Source organism: Crocuta crocuta, unplaced genomic scaffold (genome assembly GCF_008692635.1).
Source record: "Crocuta crocuta isolate KB4526 unplaced genomic scaffold, BGI_CrCroc_1.0 scaffold466, whole genome shotgun sequence".
NCBI lineage: Eukaryota > Metazoa > Chordata > Mammalia > Carnivora > Hyaenidae > Crocuta > Crocuta crocuta.
Window position 1 is genome coordinate 3,048,392 of NW_027529672.1, and position 15,526 is coordinate 3,063,917.

The following is a 15,526-nucleotide window of genomic DNA, read 5'->3' on the forward strand; positions in this document are numbered from 1 at the left end:
CGCCCCCCCGCCCCCGCCCCCCCCCCCCCCGCCTGTATCTGGGGCTCCCGGGTCCTCCTGCCCCCGATGCGCTGGGCAAGGCAGAGGCAGGGACAAATTCTGGAACATTCCAATTCCCAGGTTAGGGTCGGCCCGTGAACACCACTGAGCCCCGGGACCCTGGGAGCTGCATAGAGATGATGGTCTACAGCCCAGATCACCATGGTGAAGCTGGCNTCCGGCCTTCTCTCCTCCACAGTTCGACGGTCACCACAGTGCATTGATTCTGCCCGTCTGTCATCCGCCGCATGCCACCGCCCTGGGCCTGCCCGGAGCTTCCGACCTCAGAATGGGGGTAAATTCAAAAGCGGCATGTGTGGTCTCCTCCACTATCTACACCCCGTTTTGCAGTCTAGTCCTAGCCAAACTGACAGCCCGACAATTCTCTCTGCTGTGATGTCACACCCTCACCACCTCCACCCTGCACCACGATGCCTCTTCTCTACTCACCCCTGCGCGGCTCCAAGCTCTCCCCATCAGAAGCCTTCCCAGCCCCAAGTATGCCTCTCACGGAGGCCGGTGAGACCAGGGGCTGTACCGGGCACATAGCCGGTTCTCAAGAAAGGTTTGCTAAGAGGCGGATGAAAAGGCTCCGTGTCACTTGCCACAGCCACACAGAGGTGGCCCAGGTGGGTCCTGGTGAGGAAGGAGATGCGTCCTGACTTTGAGAATTCAAACTTCAGCTGGTGAAGCAGCAAAGACAGGCTGGGCTGCAGACAGGGCCTTGATAATGCTACCGCCTCGTCGCTCCCTAGTCTCAGTCGTCCGTGAAAATCCCCGTCTACAAAGAGGGAGCCCCAGTAACGCTCACATGCACGTGCACACACACGCACGGACACGCTTGTCCCTGCCCTCGGCCTTCAAAACGGCTCAAGGATTCGTTGGTCACCAGGAGGCAGCGTTGGCCCCGTGGCCCTCGCTGTAAGAGTCCCTGCAAGTCAGGTGCTCCCCGTGGAGGCAGCCCCCGCCCCTGCCGGGGAGCAGGCATTTGTCTGCCACCAGAGCGCCCACCTGAGCCTCTCCGGTCCGTCCAGGCAGACCCCGATGGGAGGCAGCGACCCCCAGCCCAGAAAGCAAACCCGAGTCTTCCTTCTAACAGCCGTACTGATGCCAGAGCGGGAGCTCGTTCACGCATATGATTTATTAACTAATTTAGCATGTAAGAAAGCCATCTGCATCTCGCTTTTATCATCTTCCCAGCAGACAGGCTGAAGACAAGATGTGTACCGCAGGCTTGTTTAATGGGGCCTTACGCACCCCTCTCACTTGCCCCAGCTCACACGAGGCTCTGGTTTCAGAAGTCGTCTGACTTCACTGACTTAACACAAACAAACAGGAGCATAAAGCTCTCATCGACACATAAACACCGCAGGAACGGGCAGGGTGGCCATAAAGTCCGTGCCCCAAAGTCCTGCCCACGGCATCCCAGCTGCCGGGCCTTCTCAGAATTAGGGGAATACAAAGGCACCTCGGTGATTTAAAACTATTGACTGGGTCTGATCACTTTTTATTGTATATGATTTTAAAATATTCATTTGACATGAACTTCATTTAAAGATTTCATTTAGGGGCGCCTGGGTGGCTCAGTCGGTTGAATATCCAACTCTTTGATTTCGGCTCAGGTCAGGGATTTGTGGGATCGAGCCCCACATTGGGCTCTGAGCTGAGCACAGAGCCTACTTCAGATTCTCTCTCTCTCTCTCTCTCTGCCTCTCTCCCTCACTTACGCTCTCTCTCTCTCTAAATGAAAAAAATATATATTTCATTTAATGTGACCTTGTAAGGAGATCTGCTTAGGGGAAAACACCACAGTCGGGTAATGTAGTGGGTAGAATTATGTCTCCCCAAAAAGATGTTCAAATCTCACCCCTACCCAGTTGGCCGGTTGTGATTGTGACTTAACTCAGAAATACGGTCTTTGCAGATGTATGCAAGTGACAAAGAGGTCACACTAGATTAGGGTGGATCCTGATCCAGTGACTCGTGTCCTTTCAAGATGAGGACATCTGCATGCAAAGACACACGTGAAGACGGAGGCAGAGAAATCAGTGATGCACCTATAAGCCAAGGATTGCTAGAAGCCACCAGAAGCCAGGGCAGGGGCATGGCATGAATTCTCCCTCTGAGCCTCAAAAAAATAAAATCAACCATTTTAGACACCTTGATTTTGGACTTTTGGCCTCCAGACTCCAAGAGAATAAATATCTATTATTTTAGCCAACCAGCCTATAGTCACCTCTTTTTAAAAGTTTTTTTTTAATGTTTAGTTATTTTTGAGAGGTGGGGGGAAGAGCAGAGAGAGAGGGGGAGACACAGATCAGAAGCAGGCTCCAGGCTCTGGGCTGTAAGCACAGAGCCCAACGCGGGGCTCGAACCCACGAACCACGAGATCATAACCTGAGCTGAAGTCAGACGCTTAACCGACTGAGCCATCCAGGCACCCCAACCTATGGTCACTTCTTAAAGCAGCCCTAGGGATGACCAACAGGCATCTCCCTAACATTTGAGATGATGGTATTTTAGACCACTTGGGACCAAGAGTATGGCACAGCTGGAAGGTAGCTGGCCCAGAGGGTGACACCCAGCTGCTTAATGGCCTCACGTGGAAGAAGCTCTGAGTGTCTCTAGGGCCCCATCTCTTCCTACGCAAAGTATAGGGACTGGTTAACGAGGAAGCTGATCAGACCCCGTCTTCTGTAGGCAGTTCTGGTGGGCTCTATGCGGCATCGCTCTATGGTTATTGACGACACAGTTGTTAACGGAACCATTTTCAACAAGCAGGATCTTCAAAAATACCAAGGCCAAGTGGCCCACACGCCTCAAGTACCCTTGCAGCCCTTCCCAAGACCAGGGGAGACAGCGAAGTCCCCAGGGGGGCTCCCCGTTGTGGCTGACGCCTGGCTAGCCACCAAGGAGCTTGAGAAGTCTGCACCAAACCTAGAGATCTCTTTGTCGAGCCAGAGATTTTAGTCCCTGGGGGAACACACCCAAATGGCACTCGGATCTGCCAAAAGTTTGAAAATGTTGAGACAACATTTTCAAAGAGGGGAACTTTCTGCACGTTCATCCTGTCGACTTTTTTAATTATTATCTTAAAAATTTTTTTTTTAATGTTTTATTTACCTCTGAGAGAGAGACAGCATGAGCAGGGGAGGGTCAGAGAGAGAGGGAGACACAGAATCTGAAACAGGCTCCAGGCTCTGAGCTGTCAGCACAGAGCCTGATGCAGGGCTCGAACCCACAAACCGTGAGATCATGACCTGAGCCGAAGTCGGGCGCTTAACCAACTGAGCCACCCAGGCGCCCCCTTTTAAAATGATTGCTATTATTTTTTTAAGCACACTGGGAAAGAGCGGCAGGTGTTTTCCCGAGTCCTCTGCCACAAGAAGGATGCACCCCTGCGCGGGCCTTAGCACCTGCAGCGCCCTGCGCGGATGATGGACACAGCCTGTCCTCCGACGGCAGAGGTGAGCAGGAATTCCGGTACAACACCCTTTGTCCTCTGTCTCCCAGGCTCCCCTACGAGATCTTGGTAACGTTCGCTGAGCTGCATTTTACTGAATATGGTTATTTCCCTAGAGGACTTTTATCCAGATTTATACCCACGATTTCACCTCCCGGGGGCCAGAACATTTTCCTAAGGAGAAAGATCTTGCTCCTCTATCCAAAGGAATAAAGTGGAGGTTTCCCCAGGCCTCCAGACTTTAAGATTCGAGTTGGCAGGCTTTCGATATGGGCTCTGACAGCCCTTTGTTGCCCTCATTGCTTCTTGTTATTCTTGCCGGTTTAATAGTCTTGTTTATGAGCTCCATGAAGAAAGGACCGAGGCTAGCCTGGCTCGCTGCGCTATCCCCAGGTCCCGGCATGGTGCCTGGCCCGGAGAAGATTCCGGAGAACTCCGTCTAATGAGCGTGCAAGTGCCGCCCCTCACAGGGTCGGCCCGGCGCTGGCTACGCCGCCGTAGGAAAGCTGGCCATCCGCGCTCCGAGCTCACAGCAGGAGGGGGTTTCAGGATGACAAATATTGATGTAGACACGCTGGAGTCAACCTCTCACCCCGAGATCTGTTTTGCAATCTATACAGGGCAGAGGGGATCTCTTGCGAATGTCTGTTAGGAGCCAAGAATTTGAACTTGCTACCCTGGCCGCTAGAGTTACGTGGCTTCTTTCCCAGCTGTAGTGGTGAATTTGCGTCCCGGGCTGGTCCCGCCAACTGCAGTGGCCTGTGCAAGCTCCCGCCGTGGGCTGGCTCCCAGAGGGGGCTTCAGGACAACACCCAGGCCTCGACGGACGGCACAAATCCGCGTCCTGTGCGCGTCAGAGGGGATCACCTGCACCATCGCCTTGGGTGAAGGTCCTGGTCTCCCCAGGCACCCCGTCCCACCATCCCCCCCTCCCCCAAGCCACCTGTAGCTTACCGCTAAGAGGGTGGGGAACTGTGAACTGCTTCTTGTTGGCGCGGACAGGAAACAGGCTCTGCTTCTGCCCTAGGTTCTCCTTCCGCTGGGCTTTTCTCTGCTGCATCATGTGTTCCAACTTCTTGAGCCGTTCTTGGGAGCGAGAAATAAACTGGGGTTTACGGACCTCCAGCGCTTCCTAATTGCAGTGAGAGAAGATTTTATTTTATTGTTTTAAAACATTTTAAACTTTTTTTAATGCTTATTCATTTCTGAGACAAAGAGAGACAGAGCTTGAGGTGGAGAGGGGCAGAGAGAGAGGGAGACAGAGAATCTGAAGCAGGCTCCAGGCTCTGAGCCATCAGCACAGAGCCCGACGCAGGGCTCGAACCCACAAACTGTGAGATCATGACCTGAGCCGAAGTCAGACACTCAACCAACTGAGCCACCCAGGCGCGCCAAGAAGATTTTATTAAGAGAAGTAACACAGAAAGGCGATATATCCTTTTGATTTGATCAAGAAGCTTATTGAAAGTACAACATTTGGGGCACCTGGGGGGCCCAGTCGGTGAAGCATCTTACTTTGGATCGGGTCATGATCTCACGGTTCGTGAGTTTGAGCCCCGCATCAGGCTGTGTGCTGACAGTGCAGAGCCTCCTTGGGATGCTTTCTCTCTCTCTCCCTCTCTCTGCCCCCTCCCCACTCTTGCTCTCTCTCTCAAAAATAAATATAATAGGGGCATCTGGGTGGCTCAGCCGGTCAAGTGTCTGACTTTGGCTCAGGTCATGATCTCACGGTTTGTGGGTTCAAGCTCTGTGCTGATGGCTTGCAACCTGGAGCCTGCTTTAGATACTGTGTCTCCCTCTCTCTCTGCCCCTCCCACACTTGTGTTCTGTCTCTCTTTCTCTCTAAAAAATAAACATAAACAATTAAAAAAAATAAATGTAATAAATAAACTTTCAAAAAAAGTACAATACTCAAAGACCAATAGCCACAGTGGATGAGCACACCGCACGTTTCTTCCGTGGCCTTATGGAAAGACTGTAACAGACATGTTGATGACACAGGGCCTGGTGGTCAGTCCTGGCCAGCGCCGAGGGCCCCACTGCAGCATGACTAGCAACCGACAGCATGGCTGTGAGTGCGAAGGCGCACTTCAACCCATTCCTTCTTCCTGACAACTCGTTCAATTCCCAACAGACCCAGACCCGAGCACCCTGAACTCCATATTCCAAAGAGACGTGGGTGGGGAAGGAACGAAGGTGTTATGAGTCACTTGGTTCTGCTGGGTGTTGGAAGCCTCAAGCACAGACCTAGAACATCCACCCAGCATGAAATATGCGCCTTTTCAGGAGAAACAGGAAGCTTGGCTAACGGGAACAGCGTCTACTTCCAGGCAGAAGAAGTTGGCAAAACATCTTTGCCGATGCAGAGAGGTCCGCTGGGGGGTTCAGCACGCCATGTTTCCAGTCCAGTCGCATCCCCCACCTCCCTCCTGTGCCCGCACACCCACTAAGCCACCTACTCAGGTCTTCTGGAAAAGAGTAACCACCACCGATGCCTTTGGATGGTTTCTGTGGATTCCCTGTCTCGGGGAATCTCCACACAGATTCCCAAAGGCAGGGATATATTCCCACTTGGCAGATACAACATCTGAGGCTCATTGGTGGATCCCATGGTGACCCGCAGCTGAGAGACCCCCATGCTTTTCCCACACTGCCTTTTGTGGTCTTAACTTGCTATTCCTTGATCACCTCTGTTCAAGGGTTTGTCTGCCTGTAGTAATACCTCCCAAGACGCCCGTCGCTTAGAGTCCCAGCCCGGCTGGGGCTCCCCGCTCACCCCGAGCATCATGATACTTCACAGACCACCTCGTACAAGTGATGCTCACACACCTGTGGCCGCGCTGGGCTGTGAGGTCCTGGACAGCACGGGCCATGCCTCACCCCCATTGTGTCCTTCGCAGCCACTACCCTGAGCTCTGTACATAGGAGGTTCTCAGCAAAGCCCCTCTGGATGTGCGGCCATGTCCGATCCATTCCTCTGCCTGACGCCTCTTCCGGCCCTTTGGGAGCTGCATCCCCAGGGGGAGGGCAGCTCTGGCTCTCTCCATGTCAGAGACGTGGCCCTGGTAGCTGCCCCAGGGACGGAGTCTCCTTGGCTCGCTGGTCTCCATGACACAGGGGGGCCTGCAGAGATACCCCTGGGAATGGCCTAGGTCCCCAGCAGCGTGGCTGCTTTGGGGACATCAAGAGTCTCTCACCATGGACCTACCCAGGGGGCCCAGGGGTGCAGGGACCAGCCAAGGGCACCACCTCCACACCCGTAGGGAGGTTTACGACATTGCAGGTACTTGCCAAGAGAGTGTGCCTCCCTATGTGACACACGGTTAGCAGCGGCTTTCTCTTATGTGTCTGCCCTTCTCATTTTTATATCTCTGTAATTCTGAACTTTGAAAACTGTGCACATGTTACTTCTACAACCACAACCGGAAATAGACACCAAATGAAAGCTTTCACATCCTTGAGCTCCTGGCCACGTGATGTAGAATAACCTCTTTCCAAAGCTTAATGTCCTTACATGCAGGTGGGACCGTAGGGACCCCTGCCTCCTAGGGGTGCTGTGAAGATGCCCGCCCAGCGTCACCCACAACTTCTCAATAGATGCAGCCATTGCTGTGATCACTCACTATGGACATTATACGATCTTCATTCTAGCCCAGCAGAATAGATATCATCTCTCCGTTACTCACACTGTGAAACAGAGGCCCAGAAAGGTTAGGGGACCTGCCCAGAGTCACAGAGCCATTATGAAGGGCAGTTAGAAGCGGAAGTAAGATCGGGTCCCCACGGTCTCCCCGGGAAAGTTCTGCCGTTGGTGGGGATCAAGCCGGGATGCCCAGAAGGCCTTACCTGCAAGCTCAAGGAAACTGCAGGTGTTTGCTGATACTCAGAACAGTCTTCTGACAGGTCAGGGGTCTCTGGTTGCTCTGGGGGCGCTGGCTCGGGGGGAGCTGGCTCAGGCTTCTCCCTCTTCCTGCATTCCTCTATTTTTACCACCAAGTCACAGCACTTGTAATCTCCTGGGAGAGAAGATTTAGAATTCCATTTAGAGGGGCAGCAGGAGTTTTGCCTGGCTCCTTGGCGCCATTAGACAGAGAAGACAATTTTGAAAATAGAGACACCAGTGGGTTATTAATGGGCCTCGTTAAGCCGAAGAGATGGTGCCTCACTGGACCCACCCCCGCCCCAGCTGCCCTGGTCACAGGGAGAAGTGTCAGTGGGTAGCCAGGCTTCACGAGTTGCTAATTACCCCATGGAGGTAGTCCATGGACTACCTGGAACCCTGGCTTCCAGGGTTCAAAATGCCTGTGTTCACAACAAAAAGAAACTTTTCCATTCTGTGCTTCATATTAAGCGTGTCCTGTACAATCATCACAGCTCAGTTGTTTGGGGGCAGTGTATTAATTTATCTTCTGTTTCCTACGCTAATGATGTAAGACAGAAAAATGGTATTCAATTATTTATCCCTCCCCTTCATTTGCCGGGGACCGCCACTGGCTTTACATTTATGATTGGAATTCTCTCTCTCGATGCTGGCTCTGGCCACTTCCCCAGGCCATTTTAACATCCCCTTGTGGAAGAGGTCAGGGAAGGCATTGATTCGCAGGGCAGCCCCTGGCGTGGGGAAGGAGGGATCAATGTATATTGGCTGACCGCTCACTGACCAACTTCACCGCCAGGGACACAATGAGCCTTCAGTCTGTGCCAGCCCGCTCTTCCTGTGTGAGCTCCCCTGCCCCCACCACACTGCCCCCCCACGCCGCCTCCTAGACCTCCCCAGTTCTGAAGCTCCACAGCGCCTCCCTCCCTCCTCTCCCATATGCCCTCCTACGGCCATAGAGCGCCTTTGATTCCACACCTAGTGACCTCCGACATCCAGGCTGAGCCCCAATCCTTTACGAAGGCCTCCCCTTCCCAAGGCTCTACCCGCCAACTCTTGTTCCCGCAGCAAGAACATACTTCACACATGTGGCAGCATCGGTGATGGGGTGGGGTCCTAACTGTGTGTTCTCACTGCACGAGCCCGTGACTCCCTCAAAGGCTGGACCGTGCCCTAGTCACCCTGCATCTCTCCACGGGGGCAGCCACGTGCCCAGGGGGAGCTGGTCCTGATGGGCGTGGAGAGGCCGCCACAGGATGCACCTCCATGGGCCCCGGATTCTCTCATCGGAAGCCCCTGTAACGTCCACTGTTCATGCGCGGTTTGTCTCTGGCCTGGACCTGCTGCCCTCGCTCTCCTCAGAACCTGCCCACTCCCTCAGATCTGCACGTCCTGAAGGCAGATCAGACTTCTTGCCGCTCACTCGTGGTGGGTGCTTCACGTCCAACTACTGCCTTTGATTCTCTACCAACAACGTACTACTTACCGGCCCCCAAATCATCCTCTTTCATTCTTTCAAACATTTGCTCTTGTTCTTTCTGGAGGATTTTTCCCCGTTGCAACCCTCTTCCTGCTCTAGGCCTCACCGACCCGCCCAGAGATCCACCCCCGACGGGAATTAATTATGCCGTCGACCATACTGTTCCCCTTTCTGGCTGTGAACCTGCTTCCGGCTCACCCCGTCCACAGGGGAGCCGCAGTGCCTTCCATCCTTGCCCAGCTGCACCCCACCCACAGGACCCAGCAACCATCTTCCTCAGCGCTCACAAGAGAGCTCTGCCCGCTGTATTCTGGAAACCTTCTCCTGCCCAGTGACAGTCTCTGCTCCTCCCTGGCAGGGCCTCAGCCCCCCGGCCTTGCCCTCTCCCTTCTGCCCCTCCCCCCACCCACGGTCCAGGAGACGATCTCCTTCAGAGCAAATCTCTGCCCCTGCAAGGGCTTGGCCCTGGCTTCTGATCACACCCCCTGGGCGGGCTTCAAGGACTTTCCAGCTTGACCACATGGCTTCCGACTCCCACTTGGCCCCACCCCTCCCCTGCACTCTGGGCCCCTGGACCCCGCATCAACCATGCTCTTTCCATCCATCCGTGGCTTGTATGTGACTTCCCCTCAGTCTGCAAGGCTCTTCGCCCTTAGCTCTGATATGTAAGCCTCTAATCAGCTCTCATGTCCCTGCTCAGAATCATTTCCTCGAGGAAGAGGGCTCTGTCCGCCCCTCCTGGGAGCACCTGTGGTCACCTGAAGCTTCCCCACGGTCCTGCCCAACACGGGTATGACCCTGGCACCTCCAGCACCGGACTGACGGTGCTGGGAGGGCCGGGAGCAGTGAGCACAGTGACTGGCACGCAGTAGGTGCTTAATAGATGCTTCTTTAATGCGTTAATGAAGAGCTAGGGAGTAACTTGGCTCCCAAGTGAAATTATTTCTATCAATTACCAAAGACATTTTAACCTTTATATCCCAAAGCCGTACAACCCAGTGGGGTTCTCTCTGTCTTCGTCCATAGCTGTTTCGGAACATCTTCACTGATAGGAAATCTAAATTTTCCCACTGAAATCCAGGCACCACGGATCTCTTTTCTACTCTATTCTATTCTTAAATTCTTTTATATATCAGCACTCAGGGCCGTGTGGATAGGGGTCAGCTACTTGGCCTTTGGAGAAGAGATGGCCTGGTTGGTTTCCTAGGTTCTCTCATCTTTGTGAGGCTCACATTGGGAGTTGCCTGGCCTCATGCTAGTTGGGTGCCGGGCCACGTGGGGCCTGCAGCCCTCAGCCACTATCCTTGCCAGTCAGTCACAGGGGACCACGGGTAGCCTGGTGGGCCTCAGAGCACCCACATCAGCATCTCAACCCTTCCTTAGCTAAGCCTGGGAGGCGGCCATGCACCTGGGAGTGGCTTTCCTCTTGGTGTCGGTTGATGCTGACCTCATGCATAGCATGTCCCCAGGGGGCTGTCTGCTCCGTGCTTGTGAGAGAGAACTCACCCTCCCGGGAAACCTGCTGCTTCTGCTTGCTCTCGACTCCCGCAGTGGAGAAGGGACAGCTTTATACTGTGAGCTTGTGTGAACCAAGGCTCGGAAGACATCATGCCATTTTCCATACACATATCAAGGAGGCATCATCTGAACCCTACCTCCTTTGCTCCTTACCTTTGGGAAACTCTCTTTCTACCTGAACATCATTGTCTTCCTGTGGAGAGGTGCACAAATCTTGTAAGGGGCAAAAAAATCCAGGTAAAAGGATTCTGGATTTCGGAAAGCTTTGCTGCCGACTCTCTGAGGGCTCAGGGAGGTTGTTAGATTGCCAGGTGTTGCTTGGAGAGCTACACCCCTCGGGAAGGAAATCTTTAACCAGCTTCTGTTCCACCGGGGGAGCAGACAAGGTCGTGCGTGCTTCTCCTTGTTGCTTCTTGCTGCTTCCAGAAAATACGTTTGTTTCTACTAAAAATAAAATGAGAGTTGTGCTCAAAACATCTGACGAGGGGCACCTGGGTGGCTCAGTTGCTTGAGTGTCTGACTCTGGATCTGAGCTCAGGTCATGATCTCACGGTCTGTGGGATCAAGCCCTGTACTGGGCTCTACACTGACAGTGCAGAGCCTGCTTGGGATTCTCTCTCCCTCTCTCTCTGCCCCTCCTCCACTTGATCTCTCTCTCTCTCTTAAAATAAATGAATAAACTTTAAAAAATTAAAAAAAAAAAAACCCACATCTGACCAGTGCACATCAAATGTATTGGCTTCTGCACACCTTCCTCCCCTGGAGATGGGGACATAGGCTGCGGTACTGCTTTGGAAGACCTGGAGCCGCTAGTGGCCAACGTGCACGTGTTCCTGTGGGCACCCAGCAGGTGACCACCTTTCTGGGTAGGACCCTCCCACCCCCGCCGGCTCACTGAGGAGCTCAATGTATACACCAGCATCATGCATTTGGTCTAAAGAGACCACTCGCTAGTGCCCTTAAAAACTCAAATGTCTTTCTCAACAACGGGCAAAAGAGTGGGTGTCAGTACACGGACTGAGGGGTCAGAAGACCTGGGTTCAAATCCTACCTCTACTACTTATAAGATATGTGGCCCCATCCATAAAATCAAAGTAATGCTATCGTAAGGTGACATTAAATATTATTTATTTATTATGATATCTGTTTTCATAGTAAGTTAGTATATGTATATTATAAACAACACACTGGTAAAATTTATAATTTTTATATAATATTGTATTCTTAATAAAAATTGAGGTAATACAAAAAATAATGATCCATGTAAGGCATTGAGCGCAGTATCTGGTCACAGCAAGCACTTATAAATGGTGGCTCTCACATGTACCCCAATGTTCATAGCAGCACTCTCAACAATAGTCAAAACATGGAAAGAGCCTGAGTGTCCATCAACGGACGAATGGATCAAGAAGNAGAAACATGGAGTAGGTTATGTACTGTGGCAGGGACACAGTTAGGAGGTAATGGAGGGACATATTTCTAACAAAGCTGCAGACTGAAAACGTGCACAACACGTTGCCCGTTGCCACGCCGTAATTCCAAAAGTCTGGACATCACCTCCTGCCGCTCAACAGGGACCACTAAATCCCCGTTCACCCAGGCTTCGCAGCAAGGGAAAGGACAGGGTAAAGGCTCTTGTCTAGATGTGGACTAATCTCAGAGATGCGTTATCAGGTGAACAAAGCAACGCGAAGGATGGTGCATCAGGTCTGTTTCCACCAGTCAGAGCTTACATATACTCAGAACATCCCTGGAAGGACCCAGAAGGTGCTAGAAACCTGGGGAGATGGCAGTGCAGGGGACCAGGAACAGCGAGATGGGGACAGACTTTCTTTACACTCTTTGCCTGTTTTGTACTCTTGGTTTTTATTTCACTTTTTTGCTTCTGGCGTATCCTACACATTGTTCAAAGTTATTCATTTTACCTGAGGCGGTGGCTCTTCCGCCAGGTGCCATCTCCTCGCTATGTGAATGCCCCCCGGGGGGGGAGGGCCCCAGCTGGGCGAGGGGCCCCTGCTGCTGTAGCACGTCTCCAAACCTCCTGTGCACCAGGGAGAAAAAAGTCCTAGGAGCCACTGGAATAATGACAACTCTTAGAAGATTCTTCCAATGTTTTCTCCAACATCATACACAGAAAGGAAATAAGCCCCTGACTACCTGGAACTGATTAGAACGGGGACTTCTCTTAAAATATCCCCGTTGTCTGTAATTTGCTCTGGCCCCTCTGTCCCTGACTCCTGGGGTCCCTGGCAATGAGAATGGTGTGAGCGTGGGGACACGGTGCAGGGCAGCGGGAAGAACAGAGGACACCTGCGTGTGCGCCCTGGCTCCGGCGTCTGAGGCTGAAGAGCCAAAAATTAAGTCCCCCATTAAGAGCAACCTCGGGCTGCACGTAGCCCCAATCCCAGTCCCAGGAAAAGCCTCAGACTGTTCAAGGCTAAAGCCATCCTCGGACTGCCCTCAGGTCAGCTAATCAAAAAACACTCCTATGGTCTGAGTCAAGGCTGGGAACTGCAGATACAAACTAGCCAGTTTCTCACCGCTTGCCTGAACCCCACGTGGGCCCTTTGAACTCATCTCATAATTGGTCATTTTCAAAGGATCCTCAAAAGTCATGATTGGGTCCCAGCAAAAGTAACGAACACCTCACAGATACTGAATGGTCAAAGCTGTAATTGTAATTGGTGCTTATGTGATGATGCTACACGTACTGTAACACCCCCGTCCCTTACTCCTTAAAAACCTTATTCGCTATTGTTCTTGGCTTCATCTTGCTGCCATGACACCGGTAGGCAGATGAGCCCCTGCTTGAGCTTGTAATAAAGACCCTTTTGTATTTGCATCGGTGTTGGCTCCTTGGAGGTCTCTGGGAACTCGCGAATCGGGCACAACAAGGCAAGCGAATCACCGGGGGGCGGGGGTAAAGCCGGCTCTCCGTGTTCTTAGGAACAAACAGAATGAAGTAAAGCACCTCCTGGGTCCCAGTACCCTGGATGTACTAAGAAAATGACAGTCCTGTCGTTTGGAGAAGACATGTGGCCTCCTCTGGTAAAGGTCAGATTTCTTGTAATTTGTGCAGAAAGTATCTTTCTAAAGTTTGTCAACACTGTTTAAGTATGAAATGTCATAAGCAAAAAGTCTCAAAATAGTTATTCCTTTCCATATTGCCTCCCTTCCTGAGAAGCTCTCTTAAACGACCAAGAACGAAATCAATGCTCAGCGGTGCACTTCCCAATCTGCTCCTTTCATTCTGGTGTTGGGCTTTTTAAGGGAGAATGACCTACCTACCCACCTATTAGCTACCTATCTGTCTGGTTTAATGTAAATTCTTTTTATTTATTTTTGAGAGACAGAGGGCAAATGGGGGAGGGGCAGAGAGAGAGGGAGATACAGAATCTGAAACAGGCTCCAGGCTCTGAGCTAGCTGCCAGCACAGAGCCCGACGCAGGGCTCGAACCCATGAACTGTGAGATCATGACCTGGGTCGAAGTCGGACGCTTCACCCACTGAGCCACCCAGGCGCCCCTAATGTAAATTCTTATGTGAACCATTCTGTGCAATTCAGGTGGTCCACTTGTGAGCTGAAAGAGTTAACACAATTCCCAGAAAATAGAATGTGGTTGGTTTGCCACAGAAAAGAAAAAGAGTCAGTCAAAGAGGGACTCTCCTGACCACTTATTGATCAGATCTCTTTTCGTGGATTCTGAAAAGTACAATCGTCAGCCATGAAACTGTCCTCAGGTGGGCCTTCACAAAGCAGGGAAGCACACACTGTCTTTTTTCTGTCTTATGCCCTGAATGTGGGTTGGACTGAGAGTTCTCGATTCACACCCCAAATTTTAAACTCTATCACCCCAATGATGACCCACTGCAACGTGGGCTCTGCCCGTCTGAAAAGTCTTAAGCAAAACAGGAAGAAAGCGGCAGCTTCTATTTCTTGGACTCAAACTCAAAGCCTCCTTCCTGAGCCTGAATTTGGAAGAGCTGGAGTATTGCAGGCTCCCTTGAAACAGAAACGTTCCCTCTGTTCCCTTTCCTAAAATGCATCACCCTATGGGTTGATCTTCTATAGCTCATGTATTCAGCAGACTCGGTGATGCGGAACCGTGTCCTGCTCCAGGAGGGGAACAGAAAGTAACCGAAGATTCCGCCCAGCAGTTGCGAACTGTCTTGTCTAGGATTTTCCCACCCGTGTCCATATCCATAAACAGTGAATCTCCAATACCAACAGCAAGCTCAAGGTCGGTTGGTTGCAGCTGAGGCTGTCATTGCACCTGCTACTCAAAAGCTTCTAGGAGCACAGAGATCAGCAGGCTGCCTTGGCCACAGGTTCTCTGAGAATTGATGGGGCGTGATTGTGGGGAAGACAGAGGTAAGCCATGAGCGAGTACCGGAGACAGGAGGGTGGCCACAGTGTGGGCAGCAGGGGGGCCCGGCCGGCAGGAAGAAGGCCAGGGGAGGGGGCTGCTCTGACCCATCATGCTGTTCCTGTCCTTACCTTGTGCCACTATAGGCCTTGGGATTCCCCTCGGTGGTGAGATGTGGGCCCTGCCCTGACCTAGGCACAGGGGAGGCAGGGGAGCGGGGGCCTCATGGACACACCCTGCATCACGGCCAACCAAGAGATGTGAACTTGGGCCAAGGTAAGAGTACCACCAGCCCATGCGGGTCCACCATCCTGTCCACGGTACAAAATGAGGAAAAGACATCCCTTCTCCAAGACATTTTATCTCCATTGGCCAGAAAAAATCACAATGAACCAACCTGATAGAAAAAGACACTTTGCTGATTCTTTCCAAATATTTAGGCAGGACAATCTTTTATGTTCTTAGATGAGCCCCTGTGGAGCCACTGGCCCCCCGCTGGCATATGATCCTGTGACAAGTTGGCTCACAGCAGAACTCCGAAAGTGGACAGTGGTTGCTAAAGAGAAGGACAGCCCAGCAGCCAGATTCTATCAGTGAATTCCAAAGGAAGAGCGAAAAAACCATGAACACACACACACGAGCCAGGGAAGATGGCTGTTTGGGGACACTGGAGAGCCTGAGGTTGGTAAGTCACACACAGAATACAATTTAGAGTCCTCTGTCTCCAAATCAGTGTAGATTTTGTCTTATGTGCTTTGGTGTGGCAGGTAGAACTCGGCCCC

The 15,526-nt window shown here is 52.1% G+C and overlaps 1 protein-coding gene across 7 annotated transcripts in view; it reads right to left on the bottom strand.

Moving 5' to 3' along the window:
* The window catches only part of CUNH10orf90 (chromosome unknown C10orf90 homolog), a 226,865-nt gene that overhangs the window by 17,591 nt on the left and 193,748 nt on the right, over positions 1-15,526 (bottom strand). For 6 of the 7 annotated variants that reach the window (XM_077762975.1, XM_077762970.1, XM_077762969.1 and 3 more), the window contains 3 exons: positions 10,531-10,821; positions 7,349-7,518; positions 4,457-4,634 (listed from right to left, as the gene is read on the bottom strand). In XM_077762975.1, the coding sequence (XP_077619101.1) occupies positions 4,457-4,634; positions 7,349-7,518; positions 10,531-10,821 (639 nt within the window). The remainder of the gene's footprint in view (positions 1-4,456; positions 4,635-7,348; positions 7,519-10,530; positions 10,822-15,526) is intronic. The other variant, XM_077762973.1, reaches the window with a different exon arrangement.